Raw genomic sequence first — 20,881 nt, 5'->3', positions numbered from 1 at the left:
AGAGTTGCTAAGCTTTCTAAATTGTACCTAACTACTACAGGAATCACAATGCAAAGTTTGAAATTGATTGGACAATTTTAACATGCATAAATTAACGAAATAAGCTATTCGTTACGGACGAACCTACCCTAATTATACAAAAGCTTCGCTTTTAAAAAGGTTCGTTGGTTTGTTCCCCATGATATTTATATCCTGTTCAGCACTAATCCCCCCCCCCTTAATTTATAATTTAAATAAAGAAGAGGGGTAGTTTTTGTTCGTTTAGGTGAGGTCAGATAAGTCTATTTTAGGTAATATAAAGGCATGCATTGCAAGGGTTAGGCATAAGAAAAATAGGGGATGGCCGTTTAGTTCTCGACAGGCACTTCGTGGTTAAGAACAGATGCGTAATAATGAAAATTGAACATTGTCCTTTTAAATGATTGACCTTGGGTTAGTTTTACTTTGCATTTCTTATGCGTTGTCAGGGATAGGGACAAGGAATAATATTCTCGAAACAAGGATGACAACATCCATAAAAGCGAAGCTCTGAAACGATAGGACAAACGGACATTAACACTTGTATAGTGTTAGAACTGAATAATCAGAATATAAATGTTTAAAAGAGTCAAAGCCAAATTGTAAGTAAATTTGTTGAAAAACTTCTGGATAAAGGATAATGTTAATGGATATACTTACATTGTTAGGGCTTGATCATAGAGTTGCATTGCTTATAACATTGTACTTTGTTGTAATGAATATAGAGTTGCTACGCTTTCTAAATTGTACCTAAATACTACAGGAATCACCATGCAAAGTTTGAAATCGATAGGACAATTCTAACTTGCCTAAATCAACGAAAAGAGCTAACCGTTACGGACGTACGGATGGACCGACCCTAATTATAGAAAGCTTCGCTTTTAATTATTCTAGCAATTCTATATCTGTCAATATATTACTCCTTTCCAAGGGGTCTTTAAGGGATAATAGACAGTAACTTGATGTACACCCTAAATATAAAAGGACAAAATTACCCCTTCACGTTGTTCAAAATTTTTTGATGGAATAGCTTATACCTAGGTACCAACCAATAAAATAAAAGTTGCTTAAAATTTTAAGCCAACGAATAAGAGAACGTGTTTGAGGGAGCAGTTCGATTTCTCCTCCCTTCCATTTTCAAATATTTATTCATTTTAGGGACCCTTATCCATATTCCAATTGTACAGTGTATTTGTTTTTAAAATACATGCAGTTTAGTTCTTTGAGTTTTCTTAAGAAAAACATTAAAAATTTTTTTGTACAAACAAGGAAAATAATGTATATTAGTTGCGCAGCGCAAGACAAGAAACTTTTATATTTTATTACCTACCCAAATATGAATCTAGGGTTGGGCCGGATATCCGGTCTGGCCGGTTATCCGGCCGGATATCCGGCCATTTTCAATATCCGGTTTCATGATATCCGGCTAATTTTTGACGCCAGATATCCGGTTATCCGGCCGGATATCTGGTTATCCAGCCGGATATCGAACGTTGGCCAGATATCCGGCCCAACCCTATATGAATCTAAACGCAAGGTTACTTGGTAAGACGGAAAAAATAAGGTATAGATTAGCTGCACGACAAAGAATGCTAAAAAGTATCATTTTACAAGTTATTATGTGATTAAAAAATGAGTACTATACAATTACTACTTAGCTAGTACATTTGTAAATTTACTTTCGCTTTTTAGCCTTTAGTCTATCTGTTTGTCAGTATGTTTTTACCAAAGGATCTCTCACTAACCGCTGGACCGATATGGTTCTCCTTTACAGTTAAGCTTGCCAAAGGTTTGGGAAGTTTGATAACTATCTAAGAGAAGAGTACCTCCACCCACCAATAAGAAATTATCCCCTTGAAAAATACCGCACGCCACCAAATATTTTTGACTTTTTCGTTTTAAAACTAATTGTAAAGGGGACTTCTGTAATGTCTCGAATATACCGATCATAAAAAAAGAATATTCATTTATTCTTCAATAATTCTCAACCAATGAGAATCGCAGATTCATTCACGTGATTTAGGTATTTAAATGTGTAAGTTCTTGAATGGACCAATCAGAATTAAGAATATGATATTTAATTTTTAAGTTACCCCTATTTTCAATCAATGCAATAACGGATTCAGTCACATGATAAAAGGTCTTGAATGGACCAATCAGAATAATAGTTATTTCTCGCATCGTATTATAAACGGCTAAAAAAACTGGTTTTAATCTTATGATTGTACATTTTTATATTCGTAGAAAGCTGGATATAATAAAATGCTAGTCATAGTTTTTTAGTATGGATGAGAACCGGTTCCTATCCACTGGATTCGAATGAATACGAGAAAGAATATTATTCAATTTAACAAATGAGAACACGGATTCGGTCACGTGATTGAAGTATTTACCTGTGTAAGGTCTTTAATGGACTAATAAGAATCACGGATTCAATCACGTGATTGAAGTATTACCCTGTTTAATGGACCAATGAGAATCGCGGATTCAGTCATGTGATCGAAGTATTTACATGTGAAAGGTCTTAAATGGTCCAGTGGTATAGTAACCAATGAGAATCGAGGATTCAGTCACGTGATTCAAGTTTCTAACTGTCTTGAATGGTCCAATCAGAATGTAGAACATCATTGCTATTCAAGTTACCCTTATTTTCAACCAATAAGAATTGCGAATTAAGTGACATGATGTTAAGTATTTACCTGTGTAAGGTCTTGAATCATACCCTGACGCTGTGCTCTAAGCTTGCGGACTCCAGTGAAAACATCACACCTATAAGTAATAGAAAGTTATAATAGAGAATAATTCCGAAGGAATGCTGTTTGGAAGTAATATTTTCTGACATTGTATCAGGTTTGATTACTTTGTCCCTTTTAGCATTGAACAATCCCGCCAAATAGACAAATATCAAAAAGGTATTTTTATTATAACATTTACTGGTTCTGAAAATAATTTGATATAAAAAGGAATTGTTGTTAAAAGATTTTTGAAAATATAAAGTCAAAATAATTTTTCTTAGTATGGCACATCCTACAGCAATATAGCAAAAATTTCTTAGATAGTTATTCTTGGAAGCTGTATATGACTTTTTCTTCCTAGAGTTCTGGTAAATATCCTAGAGACTTAAATTACGAGATCGTTTAGTAAATCCTGTCATAAGCCCTCCATTTTGCCCCCTCAAACCTTTGGAAACCCTAATTTTACACTCCTCAAAATAAAAAGCTTTGACGTCACTGTTCTGTCCCCCCTTTTTTTAAACTTGTACCTATAATCTGAAATAAAAAAATATTAAAATAAAAGATTTGTTACCTGCCCTCCTTTTTCATTTGTTGGACCAACACGGATAGGACCACGTACACGCTAGACCGATACGATCCATATCTAAAAACATTTATAAATAAATATCTACGAGGTCCCCTCATAACATCAACGTATTCTGCATCCATTTGTTAACAACAGTCTTCTCATGTGACATGTATACTAGGGTTTAATACAACAAAATAGTTTAACTGTATCTATTTGTTATAAGCTTCACTGGCAGCAATGTTTGAGGGATATTTAAATGATCATATGTCCTTAAATAAGAGTAACAGGATGTTTATCTGCCTATGTGTGCGCGTGCGTGTGTGAAGCGAACCGATGAACCTGTATGGATATTTTATACAGTGAAGCTTCTTATAGGACCAGGGTTTGTTTAGTTTATAAGCATTTTAACTATACTAATGAATATATCCTTATTTTATCATTGAGTAGCTAGCTACGCTTTCTACAGCTAGCGTACAGAAAGTCTTGTGTATCGTGCATGACAGTTAAACTGATTTAGTGTGTGTGGAGTAAGTGAGTTATTCAATATTTATGCAACATGAAACTTATCTAATAGATACATCACAAGTTTTATAATAATATGTAAGTAGGAATAGATTTTCTATGATTTTAATCATTTTAAATGGAAGAATGTCAAAAATATCTTATTTCCAGGGACGATTTATCTTTGGAGGGTGGTGGTTCCCTCCACAAAAATAGCTATAAACCTTCCTAGAATATATGATAAGCTACACTGTAAAGGAGAACCATATAGGTTCAGCGGTTAGCAACATCCTTCGGTACAAACAGACAGATAGACATCCTGTTACTTTTTATTAAGAAATTACAAAAATATATGCCCGCCTATTTTTCTATTTTTACTTAAGAATGTTTACCCCTATCCTAGACTATTCTTAAAATTGATTAAGTTGGTTAAGATTCAGATTACTAACTAGCATATTTAGGACCAATTACACTTATAAAAAGAAAGTTAAGTTTAACATTTAATCAGAAAAAAGCGTTACAAAATAATTTAAAAAAAGAAATAGTTAATAAAATTTGAAATATTATCGAAGTGTATGTTCTGGTTTAATAAAGTTACATCATTTGAAAAGGTAGAAAGATGGGACAATAGTAAAATATCCGTTTTGCAACTCAGACTGGTTATCTATATCTGCAACTCTATTATCCAGAAAAAAGAGAGAATATAGAGAAAGAGCAAACACAGTTGGAAGGTTTTATCTGAAGAGATAGCAATATTTATTAAAAGCGAAGCTTTTCTATAATTAGTGCAGGTCCGTACGTCCGTCCGTCACAGAGAGATGGCTTGTTTTTCGTTAATTTAGGCATGTTAGAATTGTCCTATCGATTTCAAACTTTGCATGGTGATTCCTTTGGTAGTTAGGTACGATTTATTATCTTTTTAACAGCAGGGACAGGGTTCCGGCACCTGGAGATAATCCTTCATCTTTTCCACCGATCAAAAATTGAAAATTATGAGGACAATTATCTAAAACAAAAGTATTGCATTGTTTTAACTCCAAGTGCCGTGTCCCTGTCTATTTCTACTAAAATATAAAAAAGTTTAAATAACAGTTTTACTAATAAATGTGTACTTAGGTGAGAAAATATAAAAATATTTTAAAAAAATATTTTCTACATTGATTTCTTAATTTTAATGAAGTCTGATTCATAATTGCGTAGAAATTTGACACCTTTTATTTCTAACAATTTTATTGTTAGTCATTTGAAAAGTAAAGAAAACTTTTTTTTTCATATTTTTTATGGCCAGAATGGAATATTTTAACGATTTCAGTTTGGTTGTAAATTATTACTTACCAGGAGGTATCCTGTATTTAAGCAATTTTTTAAAAAATTTATATACAATTTTTTGGTTCTGACACTCTACAAGTGTAATTGTCTTTAGACTTAAACTTAGATTTGGAGCTTTGCTTTAATGGAAGTTGTCATCCTTGTTGTGTTAAAACTTGTTATCTCTGGCCAGAGCTGGCAGAGCCATGCAACGGAGCCATAAAACAGAGATATCACACAGAGCTGAATAAGGGTTGTACAACAATGTAGCAAATATTCTGATCTTACAATAGCCATAAAATAGAGATTTCAAATGGAGTTATTTAAGGGTTATACATCAATGTAGCCAAAATTCTGAACTATTAGAGCTATACAGCAAAGATATCACAATTAAAATTAGTACTCAAAATAAAATCAATTGCAACTCTTTCCTTAAAAAAAATACTACTACGTTGAAATCTAGTCTGTTATTAATCAGTTGTTTGTCTTGTTCTACTATCTTAAGTCTCTCTTCATTTGTTGTTTTAGTCTTTAGAAGATTTTTATTTGCTATTTAAAAAATATTTTTTAACAATATTAAATAAACATATAAACTAAGTTGAGTCAACATTTGAAATATCCTTTTTCATTTACTTATTAAAGTTTCAACTTAATAGTTGTTACACAATTAAACTATTTAATTTTATACATGTGTTTTGGATTTAGTTTTATTTACTAGGTCAAGTTAACTACTTTGACTCATTGATAGTAAACTATTATTTAATTTATTTTGTTACATATTAGGACAAATGTGTTCTTAAGTAGCGCAGCAATATCAAACAAAAAATATTTTTTTTAAATTAGTTTTCTCGTATTTATTCGAATCTGGTGAGGAACCGGTTCTCATCCATACGAAAAAACTATGTCTAGCATCGTATTATATCCATCTATCTACGAATATAAAAAGGTACAATCATAATATGAAAACCAGTTTTTTAGACCGTGCCTCTGACCCCTCGGGGCTTAAAAAAACTGGTTTTAATCTTATAATTGTACATTCTATATCTGCGGAAAGCAGTTTATAATACGATGCGAGAAATAACTATTATTGGCTCAAGTGATTAATTTCTTTTAGACCATGAAAAGAAAACGAAGTAGGGAGTTTCGTCGTATTTTCACGATAGCTTTTCTCCTATTTCTAGCCCCTTCGAGGCACTCCATAACATTTACCTAAATAACCTATCAAAAACTACTGTTAAAAATACGGCGAAACCCGCTACTTTGTTTTCTTTCCATAATCCTATCTTTTTAAAATAAGTGTACTTATAGAATGTAGGATGGAAACATGTTGCTTATTGTTTATAAAAAAAAATCTTCTAAAGTTTTAGGCATTTAAAAATGACAGAATTTTCGCTGCCTAGACTACAGCTACTTTTTGCTACCTCCACTCAAGAACCAAAAATCGGGTAAGTTCAAAAAGTTCAGTAACAAAACCAGGGGTGTATATTTTCCATATTTGTGCATATATATATCTATCTACTTATGATTGATTCTAATTTCCAATATGGTTTTGAAACCGATTAATATCCGCTGTATTAGAACCGGTTCTCAGCCACGCTGAAAAATAATGTACAGCATCGTATTACAGACAATTTTCAACGAATATTAAAATGCAATTAAGTAACTATTATTTAATTCTTTCCTTAAGCTATGCTTAACAAAATAGGCTTTACTTGTTAATTTTAATTATTTACTTTAGGTTAAAAGAATATGTAGATGGTTACGAAGAGGTAAAACATAATTTTATTTCTCGAATTCATTCGAATCCGGTGGATAGGAACCGGTTCTCATCCATAAGAAAAAACTATGTCTAGCATCGAATTATATTTTTAGTGAAGATTCCCATTATATATGCATATCTAATCTATTGTTTTGTCCATCTGTCTGTTATTTGGGGTGCTAGATCGATTACTAGATTTTTACGTTTTCGTGATTTTCTCAACTCGTTTTCAAGATAGATGGCTAAATATTCTACATTTTCCCATCAAGTTTCATTAAGAATTTGTCTATTAATTGCGGTGCTAGATCGATTCCTAGATTTTTAAGTTTTCATGATTTTAAAGGTTGCGTGATTTTAAAGGATATGTGATTTCACTATTTTATAAAGTTTAATGTTTATTGTATGACACTGCTCTATATTAAATTTATTCCCAATATCCCTTCATCGTTTTTGAGCTTCGCTACTTATGGATGTTGTCATCCTTGTTTTAAATTCATTTTATTTAATATCATGTTAAGCAATATTCTTCAAATTATAGAAAATCAATAAATACGATGAATAATCCATAATATCTTAACAAACAAAAATTCGTGATAAAAGATTTGGACGATTTTTCATTTTTTAGGTTTTTAAATTTCTGAATCTTTTGGGAACTGTATTTGGATGGGTGGCTATTGATGTTCAGGTAATTGGTAATTATTTTTAAAATTTTTTTTGCCTGTTGCAAGTCTTTCTACAAATATTTATTATTATCTTTGAGAATGTTTTGCTTAGCTAAATGACAAATTTTAGAATCATACGTTCCTTGTAACACTTTTGACTCAAATCTTTCATTATATATTTAGCCATTAAGACAAAATATGTTGTTTTCTAAAAGTGTAGAAAATGATATTCTAATTGTTATCAACAATATTATTTTTAAAATTTTTTACAGCAGTTAAAGCAGTTAGGTATTGAACACTGTATGCAATATTTTCCCTACATTTTTGAAAAAATAATTAATGAAAATACCAATTAAAATTGTTCAGACAAAAATTTATGCTCTGCGAAGACACATGTCAGGAGAGAAAAAAGAACATTATATAACAGTTGAAGATATGGTTCTATATGAGGTCAGTACTTTGATCTGTATTTAAATCTTTGTCTTTCATGTTCTGTTATTAGTTTTCTAATTAGGTATACTGAGCTTTCGTAAAAAAAAATAATTAATAAAGGTGTCATAGGCTGTACTACAGTGTTCTCATTTGTATTTATCTTGGCAACTTGAGTAATCGTGAATAATGGCAACTAAAGATAAGAAATTTGAATAACAACCATTCAAGAAATCTAAATTATCCCTAGAAAAGTAAAATTAATATTTTGGGAAGTAAAAATTAGCCTACATCCAAGTTTTTTTTTATTTTGGGGGTGGGTAAAATGAGGAGTTTCAAATGCTTGAAGAGGTTAATCAAATATTTGGGAATAGTCCCTTTCGTAACATCGCCCCATAAGGGGCGATTCATCGTATTTTTAAAATAGCTTTTTATAGGTTATTTTAGGTTAGGTTAGGTTATATTGGGTTAGGTGATTGCCCCACAGGGTTAGGTAATTGGCCCCGCTTGGGCTAGAAATAGGAGAAAAACTACTGTGAAAAATACAAAGAATCGCCCCATAAGGTGCGATGTTACACAAGGAACTATACCCAAATATTTTTTTATTTAAAGGGGGAAAAGTAAGGAGTTTCAGAGTTTACACTTTATCTACACCCTTGGACGTCATGTAGTAGCCTATGTCAATCATTATCCTTTCCTACCCTTAAAAAATTGTTTATTACAGAGAGGTGCTGGAATGTTGGAGGGTAAGAAAGCCAACGGGGACAATGGCACTAGAAATCTGGTCATCCTGCACAGAGCCCTACAATATGTTGTGGCATTCCTGGGAAAACTAGGTAACTTTTCATTCATCAAGAACGATTATATCAAAGTTGCGCTTCAATAAAATAAACTCAATATACTAGGCGGGAGGGGGGGGGGGGGGGGGGTTAAACAAGTAACCTTTAAAGGATTAATAAGCAAATTTGAAATTTTGGGATTTGTACTCTAGGCATGGTTTTTTAAAAGTAAAAAAAAACTTCTTTTTGAGAAGTCTTCTGACAAGAAATTTTTATTTTTTAGAGGAAATTGATGACAAAGACAATTGTGTTAACATATCAGTTGTTGCATATGAGACTACACTCATGAAATATCATGCTTGGGTTGTACAGGTATTTTTCAAGAAAAAAAATAGTTATTTCTCGCATCGTATTATAAACGGCTTTCCGCGGATATAGAATGTACAATTATGAGATTAAAATTAGTTTTTTTTAGCCCCGAGGTGCCGAAGGCACCGGCTAAAAAAACTGGTTTTAATCTTATGATTGTACATTTTTATATTAGTAGAAAGCTGGATATAATACGATGCTAGACATAGTTTTTTCGTATGGATGAGAACCGGTTCCTATCCACCGGATTCGAATGAGTACGAGAAAACATGGTCTCAAATGATTCAAAAAAGCCTAATTTAGTGAAAAACGTAATGAAAAAAAATTATGTCGGCGGCAGAATTTAAACATATACTTTTCTTTCAGCTCCTTTACTCAACATTTTAATTATATTATTTATTTAGAAAGCAGCAAAATTGGCTATGAACCTTCTGCCAACTAAACAAGGCCTAGTACTCAAGGTATGTTTTAATATAAAGTTGTAAGGTTTTTGTTTGTTTGTTGCTTAAGATCTCAAAACTACTGAACCAAAAGGGTTCTCTATTTAAGGTTTTGCGCTATTTCATTATCAGATTTAAGTCTTAGGTTGGATTTAAGCTATTATTCTAGACCATTGATGCCTAAGTAGAAAGCCCCTAGACAGCTAGTTTTATTATATGGTAGGCACTAAAATCTGTATCTTTCCTCTTAAATAACTTCCATATAACCAGAGTATGATTGTCCATAGCTCTTATATCATTACTGTATTACAGTTCACTGTCATTCATCAATCAAAAGTGTAGCTAGTATATTGTTGCTGTGCTACTTACATCATAAATATCCTTGCTAAATAAAAAAATATTATTAAGATATTTTTTTTGATATTACAACATTCAAAGATAAGAAATCGACGAAATATGTTAAAAATGTACTAGGTAGGTAATAAACCTTAACATTAAGTAATAATACTAAAATGAAAAACATCATCATATCTATTAGTATATGATAAAATTAGTAATTTTGGAATTTTTCTGCTATGTTATGGTAAATTGTTAACATTCCTTAAGAACAATCTTTATAAGCATAAAAATAGAATTTATATCATGTACTTTTACTTAACTTAATCTTAATAAAATAGTTCATATCTAAAATTATAGGCATAAAGTAATTATATACCCAGTTCACAAACAACTTTTAGAGGTCAACCGGTTTATTCTGTAGGTCAACCTAAACAAGTACAACTAACAAATGCCTTAATAAAATCGGTCAACCTAAAGCTTCTTTAGGTCGACCTATGTCTCTTGTGAACTAGGCTTTTATCTTTTCTTTATGAAATTATTTAGAACAATGATGGGCTAACATTATACATAAAGATCTGGCCTAAAATCACAAGAAATGGACAAAAAAAACTTTCCATGAAATATCCAAACTTTGAACGGAAGTGTATTTCTGAAATACTTTGAGTCAAACTTGCTGAGAAAAACAATAAGTTTCTTTTTGCCTATTTTTTGTATGGAATAATAAATGTCGAGATAGAAAATAATTTTTAAAGTAATTAGCTGAACAATTTGTTTAGGTTGCCCCTGCAGGGGATGAAGAGTCAATCAAGAAGGCAAAAGAAGATTTACCAGGGTAAGGCAATATCTTTCAATTGAGTAGCGTAGCTACTCTAAAAAAAACAGCCCCGTTTGTCCGTTATTTAAGTTTATTTCATAATAAAGACATTTTATTTCTATTGTAAAAGATAAAATTTTAAACAGCTCCATTCGTTATGATTTTATCTTGGTAAACCGCTTAGACAAAAATAAAAGTGATAATGAGACCTTCTTGTTCTAATCCAAATATTAAAATTTCAGAGCCGTAGAAAGCATGAACAAGGCCTTTGAACTAGTTGAGAAAATCTGCCAATCTCATGATCTACACGCCATCATCAAGTCTTAGCATTTCAATTTGTATTTACCAGCTACACTGCTTCTTACATGTGTTGTCATCCTTGTTATTTGGCAGCTTTCAAAAAAAACATACTAACTTTTAAAAAAAGCTTTCAAAAAAAACCCGAGTGATTATTATGCCATCAAAATAAAAGTATTTAATATTGATAGATTTATTCTATTGTTTATGAGCTTGTTTTGTAATGATGGTAATTTTGTATTTATGTATTAATTTTGTATAATATTCATATGCTTAAAATAAATTTTAATGATTTTAATTTTTATTTTTCACAAGGATAATTATATCAGAAGTCAATAGCATTGCAAAGCTAACTAAAATTTGTAAAAGACAGTAAAGTTTAATACAGAAGATATTGAGAGGATTTTGTTAAAGTCGTTTAATTTTAGTTCATGAAAAATCACACAATCTAAAAAGAAATTAAAAAGACAAAATATTTAAGCTAATATTGTCTATAAATCACTAAATATACCCTAATATTAAATTTTGTGTTAACTCTTGAAATTTTAGAATATTATTTTAAATTCAAGTGTCTGTCTGTCAGATAATTGGTCAGAACGAAAATCTATGATAAGAGAGAAGCCTTGCTAACCTTCATATTTAATTTCCATTTTATCACACGAGAACACTTTATTTATCAAAGCAAAAATATTAAGTCTTTAAAGGACATACATGTCACTAGGTAGGTAATCACTTGAGCAAGTACGTCGAATTTTGTTAATTAAGTGCATTTAACAAGTTTGATTGCAAGCATAAGTTACAAAAATACCATCTCTAACATATCTACCAACATACATATTTTGTATTTCAATAAATGGCAATCAATTTAGGTAGGTACCACCAAAATAGTCATCAAGCTGTTTTTGTGAAAACAGGACAACCATATGAGTTGCATATATCCAAAAAGTCTTGATAATTTTAAAAACAACTTAGTAGAAATTGAAATTCTATCAAATATATGTCCTTTAAATGTAGTTTAAACTATTAAACAGAAAAAATATGCAGTACACTAATATTAAGTTTAAATGCACTTCGTGTAACTCAACCTTTACTATGATGAACCAATGTATAAATGAAGACGACTATAAAATGTCTGAATACCTGCAGTGTACAGCAATTGGTCCAGTGAGACTAGCTTGATCCTGGTGGGCGAGTGCGTGCTCCACGAGACCCAGCAACCCGTGGGTCGACGTCGGCACCGTGTCACTCTCCGGCCACTCCGTGTAGTGGAAGTGGGTTAACTTCACCTCCTCATATGACTAAAAAGAATACTTAGTTTAAGGATATCCTTATACTAAAGTAACAGGATGTTTGTTTGTGTATCTGTTCCGACGGATTTCGCTAACCGCTGAACCGATCGGGTTCTCCTCAACAGGGTAGATTCTCATAGGTCCTGGGAAGGTTTATAACTATTTTGGGGGAGGGTACCACCAAGAAATCACAATAAAATCGAAAAAAAAATTAAATATTCCTGCCGCATAGTGTCGCTAGTGTATGAATGTCTCTACGTAGCGTAGTGGCGCTGCGTAGATACATGAATTTAACAGCTGATTGACCATAGACAAATTATTTCTCAAATTAGATATTTAGAATAAAAATAAAACATTTAAATGCCACTAGAGGCCTCTAGGGGCGTAGCCACTTGTATAGTATAATGGATTCATAGCTCATATTAACACTAGTGACTGCAATCGGTATGAAAGGAATAGAAAAATAGTCTAATATCAACTCATTTAAAAAAGTAAACTAGCCCAAAACTATCCCAGGACCTATAGGTAAAAGTATTAATACAGTAGTTCTTGAAATCTTAAGCTTCCTACAAAAGAAATCTTACTACTTTATATTACAGGATTGTTTTAATTAGTGATGGCAATCCGTCAAATTTTTGGGCCGGATTCGGATTCCGGATTCTTGAAAGAATCCGTCAAAAAAAAATGGCGGATTCCTTGCGGATTCCAGATTCTTATTTTTGGCGGACTCCGGATTCGGATTCCGGATTCTATCAGTATTTTAAAAGATTTTTTTTTAAATTTAAAAAATTAAGTGCTACATATGTCCTAAAAATTAATGTTCTTAGTGTTATCTAAAAGTCACTTTCGATAATCGAACCAGATTTTAAAAGATTTTATATGTAATGATGATAATCTTTGCCTTCAAAAAAGAGGCAGTTGAAAGAAAAAACTCAAGACGCTAATTTTAGCCTACCAATTAAGAATACGGAATCCGCTATTAAAAACGGATTCCGGATCCGGATTCGAATTCCAAAATTGGCCCAAAAATTGGGCGGATTCCGGATCCCGGATCCGGATTGCCAACCCTAGTTTAAATGATAGATTTGGATAGATATATTGAAGGGTATGGTTTAATCTTTCTTTATGCCTCTCTAACTAAAACTTCTAAAGATCTTTCTCGTTTTCATTAAACCGATTAATATTCGGTAGATTAGAACCGGTTATCGGCTTAGCAAAAAAAATTATGTCTAGCATCGTACTATATCCAGTTTTCTACGAATATAAAAATGTACAATCATAAGTTAAAAAAACAGTTTTTTAGCCTGTACCTTCGGCAAAATAGGGCTAAAAAAACTGATTTTAATCTTAAAATTGTACGTTTTTACGTTTTTTATCCGTGGAGAGTTGTTTATCTAACGATGCGAGACCTATCCTTGTATGGAGTAGCTGTGCTGCTAACTCATACCTTTTGGTTGTAGACTGTAAACTCTCTCTTGACATAGGAGACTCTCTGTTCAGTTGATATTTGTGTGACGGTGATGTACCCAAACTCTCGTTTACCCTTGTCCTCCGTGGGCCAGTAGTGGTAAAAGTCTCCTGTAGCAGTGATAAGGGAATAAGAAAATGGGTAGAAATATAATGTTGGTATAAACCTAAGGAAGATCAAGAAGAGTTGAATTGATTATAAGTTGATAATATAGCTACCTAGGGAGAGAGGGGACATTGGACTGTAAATTAAACTAGAAAGTTTTTTAAACACGATTTACTTGTAGTGTCCTAACATTTTAACCAAACATTTATATCTACAGAAGAGGTTATTTTGTTTGTCATACTTGGGGGTGTACTGTACATTTATCTATGTAATAAAAACAATGATATATAATATAACATAGAGTTTGAATATTTTTGTAAGTTGAGATATTTTTTGCTGATTATTTATCGGATACCTACATTTATTCCCACCCATTTAATTATACCATTAGCCCTGCCTTTGGTGCTAAGTAGGACCATTGTGGCCACGTTGTGTTCCACCACCATACGCCAGAAGTCCATTACTGTCTCTTCCAAAGGATCCTGACAAATAAAAAGATCTGTATAGCAGGAATCAAATTTCTATCCAGTATTGCTTCGAAACCGATCCATTTCTGATCAATTAGATCAGGGTGCCGGAGCCGTATAATTTTGATGCAGCTCCGGCTCCGGCTCCGGCTCCTACCTTAAAATTAATATATCATTTTTTTTTAAAGTAGAAGGATGTGTGTCTATTTGTTAAGTAACAATAGTTTTTCAGTTTATTATATGGAAATAGACCGTTGCCAAATTAAAATATTACTTTAAAAAATCATTTTTAGCTAATCCGGAGCCGGAGCCGTTTTTAACGAAAAATACGGCTCTGGATCCGGCTCCACCAAAAATGTTGCTGCTCCCGGCTCCCGGCTCCGACTCCGGCTCCAGAACACTGAATTAGATACAGTAAGCTATACTGAAAATTTAAAAATTATGTATAGCATCGTATTACAGACAATTTCCCAAGAATACTGTATTAAAAATCATAAAATTAATATTAAAACCAGTTTTGTCACCGCCGAAGAGGCTGACAATTTGGGCTAACATAACTGGTTTAAATCTTAAAAATTTTCATTTTAATATCCGCGGAAAGCTGTCTATAAAACGATGTGACAAATAACTATTCCCAATTTTAAGTATCTAACTTTTGGCCTTAGGGATGTAAGTATTGATATTTATTTCATCTTTTTTTTCTCCTTAAAGAACTAAAATTCTAAAAGAAGGGTCGAATTACACCCTCATACCTAGAGTGCCCATAGAGGCCTCTAGGGGCGTAGCCGCTAGTATGATATAATTAAATTACCTGGGTGATAATAAAAGATTCATCGTTGTGATACCCCTCAATAAAGGATGCGTTGATGTATGTTGAGTGTGGCCTGGTACCATCTGGTGTCAGGATCACTCTGTTCCGGTCATATGGCACGATGCTGTCTGTACCGTTCTTGGAACGGTTCTCGGCGTTGGTGGCCACTGATAAAGCCTGGAAAAAAATATTTGGGATTTTAAAAATGCATAAAAATTACAGTCCCTTAATTACTTCTTTGGATACAGAGTCCATAAATGCTAAGGGGAAAGCATAAAGTCTTATAAAGTCTTTCCTTTCCCCTACCTACGCTTTGAAAGAAAACGAACGATATATTTAAATGCATATCCAAAGATGATATAAAACAATATATTACTTTCTTGAAAATTTGGACAATTGTAGTTTTTAATCAACCAAACAAAATTTAATGAGTAACTAGTTACCAGTTTTAGAGCTGCCTTATAAGATTTCGTGCATGGTTAAAAACTTTAGGTAGCAGTGAAACCTACAGTCCAATTTCCTCTTCCTCCCTTTATACACCAAAATATTTACTGCTGAAACCTAATGACATTAATGTCTAAGTTTTACCTTTCTATCATCAACGACATTGGCCAGCTTATTGAACTGTGTGGCCAGACCATCTGGCTGCTGGGCCAGGCTGACCCAGCTCTGTTTTACTTGACTAGCTTCACATTCTGTGTCACCGAACTGCGAGTATTCCATGATTGCTCTAAAAATAGATAAGTATCAGTTTGCTGAAAGACCACTCTAGTTTAATTTCAATAAAATTACAAAAATCATTCTGGCAAATTAAAAAGAAATTAACTATAAAAGCAAATCATTTTGACAAAACAATATATTAAGTTTAGACGTCTTATATAAGGCATATAATCATTTGCTTCTGTTCAATCAAAATATTTTTTTCTTTTTAATTTAAAAAAAAGTTTCTATCAAACAATGTATGCTTTTAAACTGAAATCCAACGAGTAGAGTTTTACACAACTTTTTATTTCTGTTTTATTTCTCTGTGTATTATGATATTTGCAATTTCAAAATGTATTTTGCTCAGGGATAAGGGATAGGAAACCTGGCCATAAATTAGGTCTCGGCCTGGTTTTGAAAGGGATCATGCAACTTTTACCATTTGCCTAATTTAATGACCTTACTGGCGGACGGCTCATATTGGCTACCGCTCTAAACCAATAGTGTTCTGTGATTTGGGCTTGTTTTGTATCAACCAATCACCAATTGGCGGAGCCAATTGGTGATTGGTTGATACAAAACAAGCCCAAATCACAGATGGCGGAAATTTTACAAGCAGACAATTCTAGAAAAAATAATGATTTCGTCTGCTACGAAAAAATAAATATAAATGGTGTTAGATCACATTAGTTTAATTATTAAATCTGCTTAGAGTTAAACATTAAAAAAGGGCCACATAGAAAAAACAAAAATAACGGGATTATTTTTTTTGAAAGAAGGTAGCTACGAATTTTCATTTGGTAGTTTATAAATTAGATGTTGTATTTTGAATTTTAAAAATTTAGTACGGAGTTGATACAACACCTTCACCCTAATTTTTGTACAATACAACACAGTACAGATATATCATTACATTATATCCAGTATAGTATCCAAAGAACTTGATGGAATGTTACCCAAGTGCATATTTATTTATTTATTTTGAATTTTAATTAGCAATGAAATTTTAAATAAAATTTTTACTCATTACTAAAAATGCAAATAATACAAACTAAAATCTGTCTGAGGGAAACCCAACGATAGCTTTCTGACAGTTCAAATTACCAAAGTAAAAGATAAAAAATTTTGGGAGAGAAAAAACTTCATTTTAACAAAAGCCATTAATATATAGGTTTATAAAAAGTTATGTTTTTTACTTTAAACTAGCTACCTGAATTTGATTCTATACTTTATCTACACACACACACACAGCTTTTTCATTAGCATTTTATACGAACCACTGCGCTATCCCAAAACTGGTTTATTAGGCTAGAAATAGGCCTGAAATAATATTTTCCTACGTTTCCCATCCCTTATCCCTGATTTTGCTTTTTAGTAAACTAAGTAATTCAACACATCCATGCGTAACAACAGCACTAATATTTTTAAATTACTAAATTAAACCATGGTATGAATCGAAAATAGTTATTTGTTTTTTTTTGTTAATTTTATTGTTTGTTTAAGCTTGGTATAGCTGCTTTATAATGAACATTATTGTTCCTTTTTCAAGTTAACGGTTACTTTTTTAAAAAAGCTTGAGCTATTTATGCTTATTATTATGACAAGAACTAACCCAGGGATCTAAAGGGATAAGAAAATGGCCATCAAATTGATGTACATCCCCAATGATAATAAGACAAAATTACAATTTATTTAGATTGCAATTAGTGGTTGAAACGTTTGGACACTAAACTTAATGAACCAATAAATTAAGAAGTCCCCAAAGTTGTAATCCAACGAATAAAAAAACGTTATTATAAAACTTTGGGGACTAGTGTAATAATCAGCCCAATTGTCCCCTCCCTCCTATGCAGAACTAACCTGTAGACGAACTGATATTGTTTAACACTTTGTACGAGATAATTTCTTTGTCTGCGAAGGTCTGACACTGTCTGGAAGATAGATACAGATCCTTCTTCATCAAGATTCTGAAGAAAAAAAACATGACAATTAGTTATTGTAATATATTAATATATTCGTTCACCGAGGTTAAAAAAAATTGATTTTTTCAACAATTACTTCACAAAATTAAAAAAGTAAGGTGTCAAATTAAAAATCTTACTATTTTTGTTCATTATGGCTATTTTTTCTCTCTTTTTTTTGGTTCCGTTTTAGTAGGTACCTTAAAACCGACAAAAAATTTTTTTAAAAACTTCAATTACTTAAAAAAATAAGAGGTCTAAAAAAAAAACAGATTGCATATCTAAATTCTATGGACAATTTTACATCTACTACTTTTTACTAAAAACACCGACTAGCTATCTTAATAAAAAGCAAAAAAGTTAAGACGCCTTTAAAAAAAAAAATACAAAATAAGATTTAGTCTTAATTGATTGCTAGATGTGGAGAAATTTAAAAACCTCAGAAAATGAATTTATAGCCAATAAATAATACACTGAAACAGTATATTATATTTAGGATTCAGGGACAGGAAAATGGCTACAAAACAGTTTTATGAATTTTTTTAAACATCTTCATTTAAAATGTCAACTATATGCAAAGTTTTTGAGGAGGTGATTGGTTCGAGTCACAGCCGAAGATGGTAGAATGGGAAAAAATATCACAAACACCTAATAACATAAAGTGTTTAGTACTTTTTTAGTAACCAAAATTGAAGAGAATTTTTTCTCAATTTCGTATCAAAATCATTTTGAATAGATTATAGTTCCTCTATCCCTTAAATTATACAGATTGAAGAACATAAATCATCTTTTTTCTCTCAATTTAAATGCACTAACTTGAAAACTGTAATAGCCTATCTATTAAATTTATATTTTCATTTACTAATGTTCTATCAATAAGCTTAGAATTTTTTTTAATTGCTTTACTAAAAAGGGAGAGGGGCCTTTCCCCCCGGGGCCACCATTTCTCATAGATTGGGTGACCTAACTACACTTTCTTCTTCTATTTCTTCCTATTTACCAAATGATTTGTTAGCACTCTTGTGTGACATACATGACACTACATTCCCTTCAAATTTCTCATTTTTTATTTTACAATTTTCAATGTACAAAGTTTTAAAAATGGGATTTCCCTGAAGAAAAATTATTTAAGTGATCCATCTACTTTCTAATTACACTGACTTAGCACACCCTGCCTTAACCATTTAAAGGATAGAAAAAATATACCATCAAAACGGACAATGCAGCGTTCAAATAGGACCTAGAGCCGACTAGAATCCATTGAGCATGAAATCCTAGCTGCTCCTTCTTGGCAGAAATTTCATTTTTAAGATTGAAGGTGAAAAACACTTCATTCGCCTAATATACAAGGTAATTCTACTTTTAATATAGGTGAAAAAATGTGTTTCTGTAAATTGTGCTCAATAGGATACTTTTGTGGCACAAATAAAATCTTATTAATGTGAAATCAATAAAGCAGTTGTGATTTGACTTGAATTTGGTTAACTTGTCTTTGTGTTTAGAGTGTTTTCTTTTTAATCTCAAATATTCGGGTACACAATTCTTTGCAAATTGTGTATGGTCTAAAAATAGAGTTAATCTAGAAACACACTTCCTAAATCAGCCAATAGGATAAATGGGGGAGAGAAATTTGGCTATTTAATTGGTTGATATGTGTACAGATTTTTGCATGGAAGAGATAGATTTTTCATTTCATATGCAAAATGTGTGAAATAAAAATATTTGTATTTCTTAGAATAAAGCTTTGAAAAAGTTAATAACATTCTGTAAGAATTTCTTTTTTCTCTTGTTTAAAGTAAAGCATATAGGTAACAAAACATATATAATAAGTCAACTATGAATAGTTGCATTTCAAATTGTTGAAATTTCTTTGCTGCATTACTCAAATTGATCATACATAACCAAAATAAACACAGATTTTGTCTTTTAGAATTCCAACAGATTATAGGACCTGTTTGACAAACTAGTTATACTTAATGTGATAAAAGGTTTTTTGAAAATCTGGTTCTGTAATCAATGGAGCTAATTTTCAAATACCTCTTAAAGTACTCTGCCCTTTTTGAACAAACCTCTAGTCCTAGTTATTGTATACAGGAAAGCTTAGGCTTTAACACAAATCACTCTAGAAGTGACTATGAATCCAGTTTGCCTAAATGCATGTTAAAATCCCAGGCTCTCATATCTTCAGATGTCAGCTGGTTTTGAGCATAAACTAGTATTAATTACTTTCCAAAGCTTTGTTTACAATCAATGTACAGTTCAAATTTGAGTTGAACCTCGTCTATGTCAAGTTCAGATTGTATTAAATTTGTAGGAGAAATATTGAGGACAGGGAAATGAAATTCTGGATGTCTGAAGAACTAAAGCAATCAAATTTCTTTGTAATTAGACACTACCAATAAAATTTAACTTACTTAGATCAAATATAAATCTAAAGTTGCTGTTTTATTCAACCATATCAGAAACAAGAATTTGTATATTTTGTAGGTTTGGGCTTATTGCCATTAAACATACCAGTTTGAGGATCATTATCCCAGCTAAAGTCTTGTGAAAATATAATATCACACACTTAGAAGAATCTATAGCTCCATCAATTGCAATCTATATTCCCACTTAGCATAAACCTTAACAAATTTATATAAGAAATTTTAATGGAAACAGATTTATTACAAATTATTACTTGGCAGTTTATTAGAATTATATAGAAATATTAACCATACAGCCAAGTAATCAGATAACCTGTAGAGTCATACCTTAGCACTATAATCATCTACAATATCTCTGGTCCTATAATTCATTAAAAAAGAAATTCTAGCAGACAAACACCTTTGTTTATTTATTGTTATGTATGATCCATTCCAGTAATACAGCAAAGTAATTTTTCAACAATACAATTTCTAAAAAGCTAACTTTGTCTTAAGAAATGCAAAATAATATCTCTTTTCTACCAAAATCTTTACACATTTCTACCAAAAACTTAGCCAGATTTCTTCCATGGTTATTCTATTGGCTAATTTAGAGGGGTTGTCTCTAAATTTTCTCTATTCTTAATAAGTAAAG

At 31.7% G+C, this 20,881-nt stretch overlaps 2 protein-coding genes across 2 annotated transcripts in view; one reads left to right on the top strand and one right to left on the bottom strand.

Annotated features, from left to right (window-relative positions):
• Positions 1 to 20,881, bottom strand: part of LOC145313092 (tyrosine-protein phosphatase 69D-like) — a 58,524-nt gene that overhangs the window by 13,760 nt on the left and 23,883 nt on the right. Inside the window, exons 11-18 of the mRNA XM_080152359.1 lie at positions 17,721 to 17,827; positions 15,747 to 15,888; positions 15,159 to 15,335; positions 14,278 to 14,362; positions 13,755 to 13,885; positions 12,159 to 12,316; positions 3,325 to 3,396; positions 2,718 to 2,787 (exon numbers count right to left, since the gene is read on the bottom strand). Coding sequence (XP_080008485.1) covers positions 2,718 to 2,787; positions 3,325 to 3,396; positions 12,159 to 12,316; positions 13,755 to 13,885; positions 14,278 to 14,362; positions 15,159 to 15,335; positions 15,747 to 15,888; positions 17,721 to 17,827 — 942 coding nt within the window. The remainder of the gene's footprint in view (positions 1 to 2,717; positions 2,788 to 3,324; positions 3,397 to 12,158; positions 12,317 to 13,754; positions 13,886 to 14,277; positions 14,363 to 15,158; positions 15,336 to 15,746; positions 15,889 to 17,720; positions 17,828 to 20,881) is intronic.
• On the top strand, positions 6,457 to 11,316 carry LOC145313094 (ceramide-1-phosphate transfer protein-like). Its single transcript, XM_080152361.1, has 9 exons — positions 6,457 to 6,575; positions 6,869 to 6,899; positions 7,515 to 7,574; positions 7,918 to 8,001; positions 8,705 to 8,816; positions 9,043 to 9,131; positions 9,533 to 9,589; positions 10,684 to 10,739; positions 10,964 to 11,316. Exons 1-9 carry the CDS (start codon positions 6,508 to 6,510, stop codon positions 11,046 to 11,048), a joined length of 642 nt encoding a protein of 213 aa, XP_080008487.1. The 5' UTR covers positions 6,457 to 6,507; the 3' UTR covers positions 11,049 to 11,316.

Source organism: Acartia tonsa, chromosome 3 (genome assembly GCF_053477335.1).
Source record: "Acartia tonsa isolate MP-2025a chromosome 3, ASM5347733v1, whole genome shotgun sequence".
NCBI lineage: Eukaryota > Metazoa > Arthropoda > Copepoda > Calanoida > Acartiidae > Acartia > Acartia tonsa.
This window is presented reverse-complemented; position numbering and strand designations above follow the sequence as displayed.

Coding starts and splice junctions, on each gene's coding strand:
- LOC145313094 (XM_080152361.1), top strand. CDS start 6,508: ATGACAGAATTTTCGCTGCCTAGACTACAGCTACTTTTTGCTACCTCC. Junction 6,900..7,514: donor ATGTAGATGGTTACGAAGAG/GTAAAACATAAT, acceptor TTCATTTTTTAG/GTTTTTAAATTTCTGAATCT. Junction 8,002..8,704: donor AAGATATGGTTCTATATGAG/GTCAGTACTTTG, acceptor TGTTTATTACAG/AGAGGTGCTGGAATGTTGGA.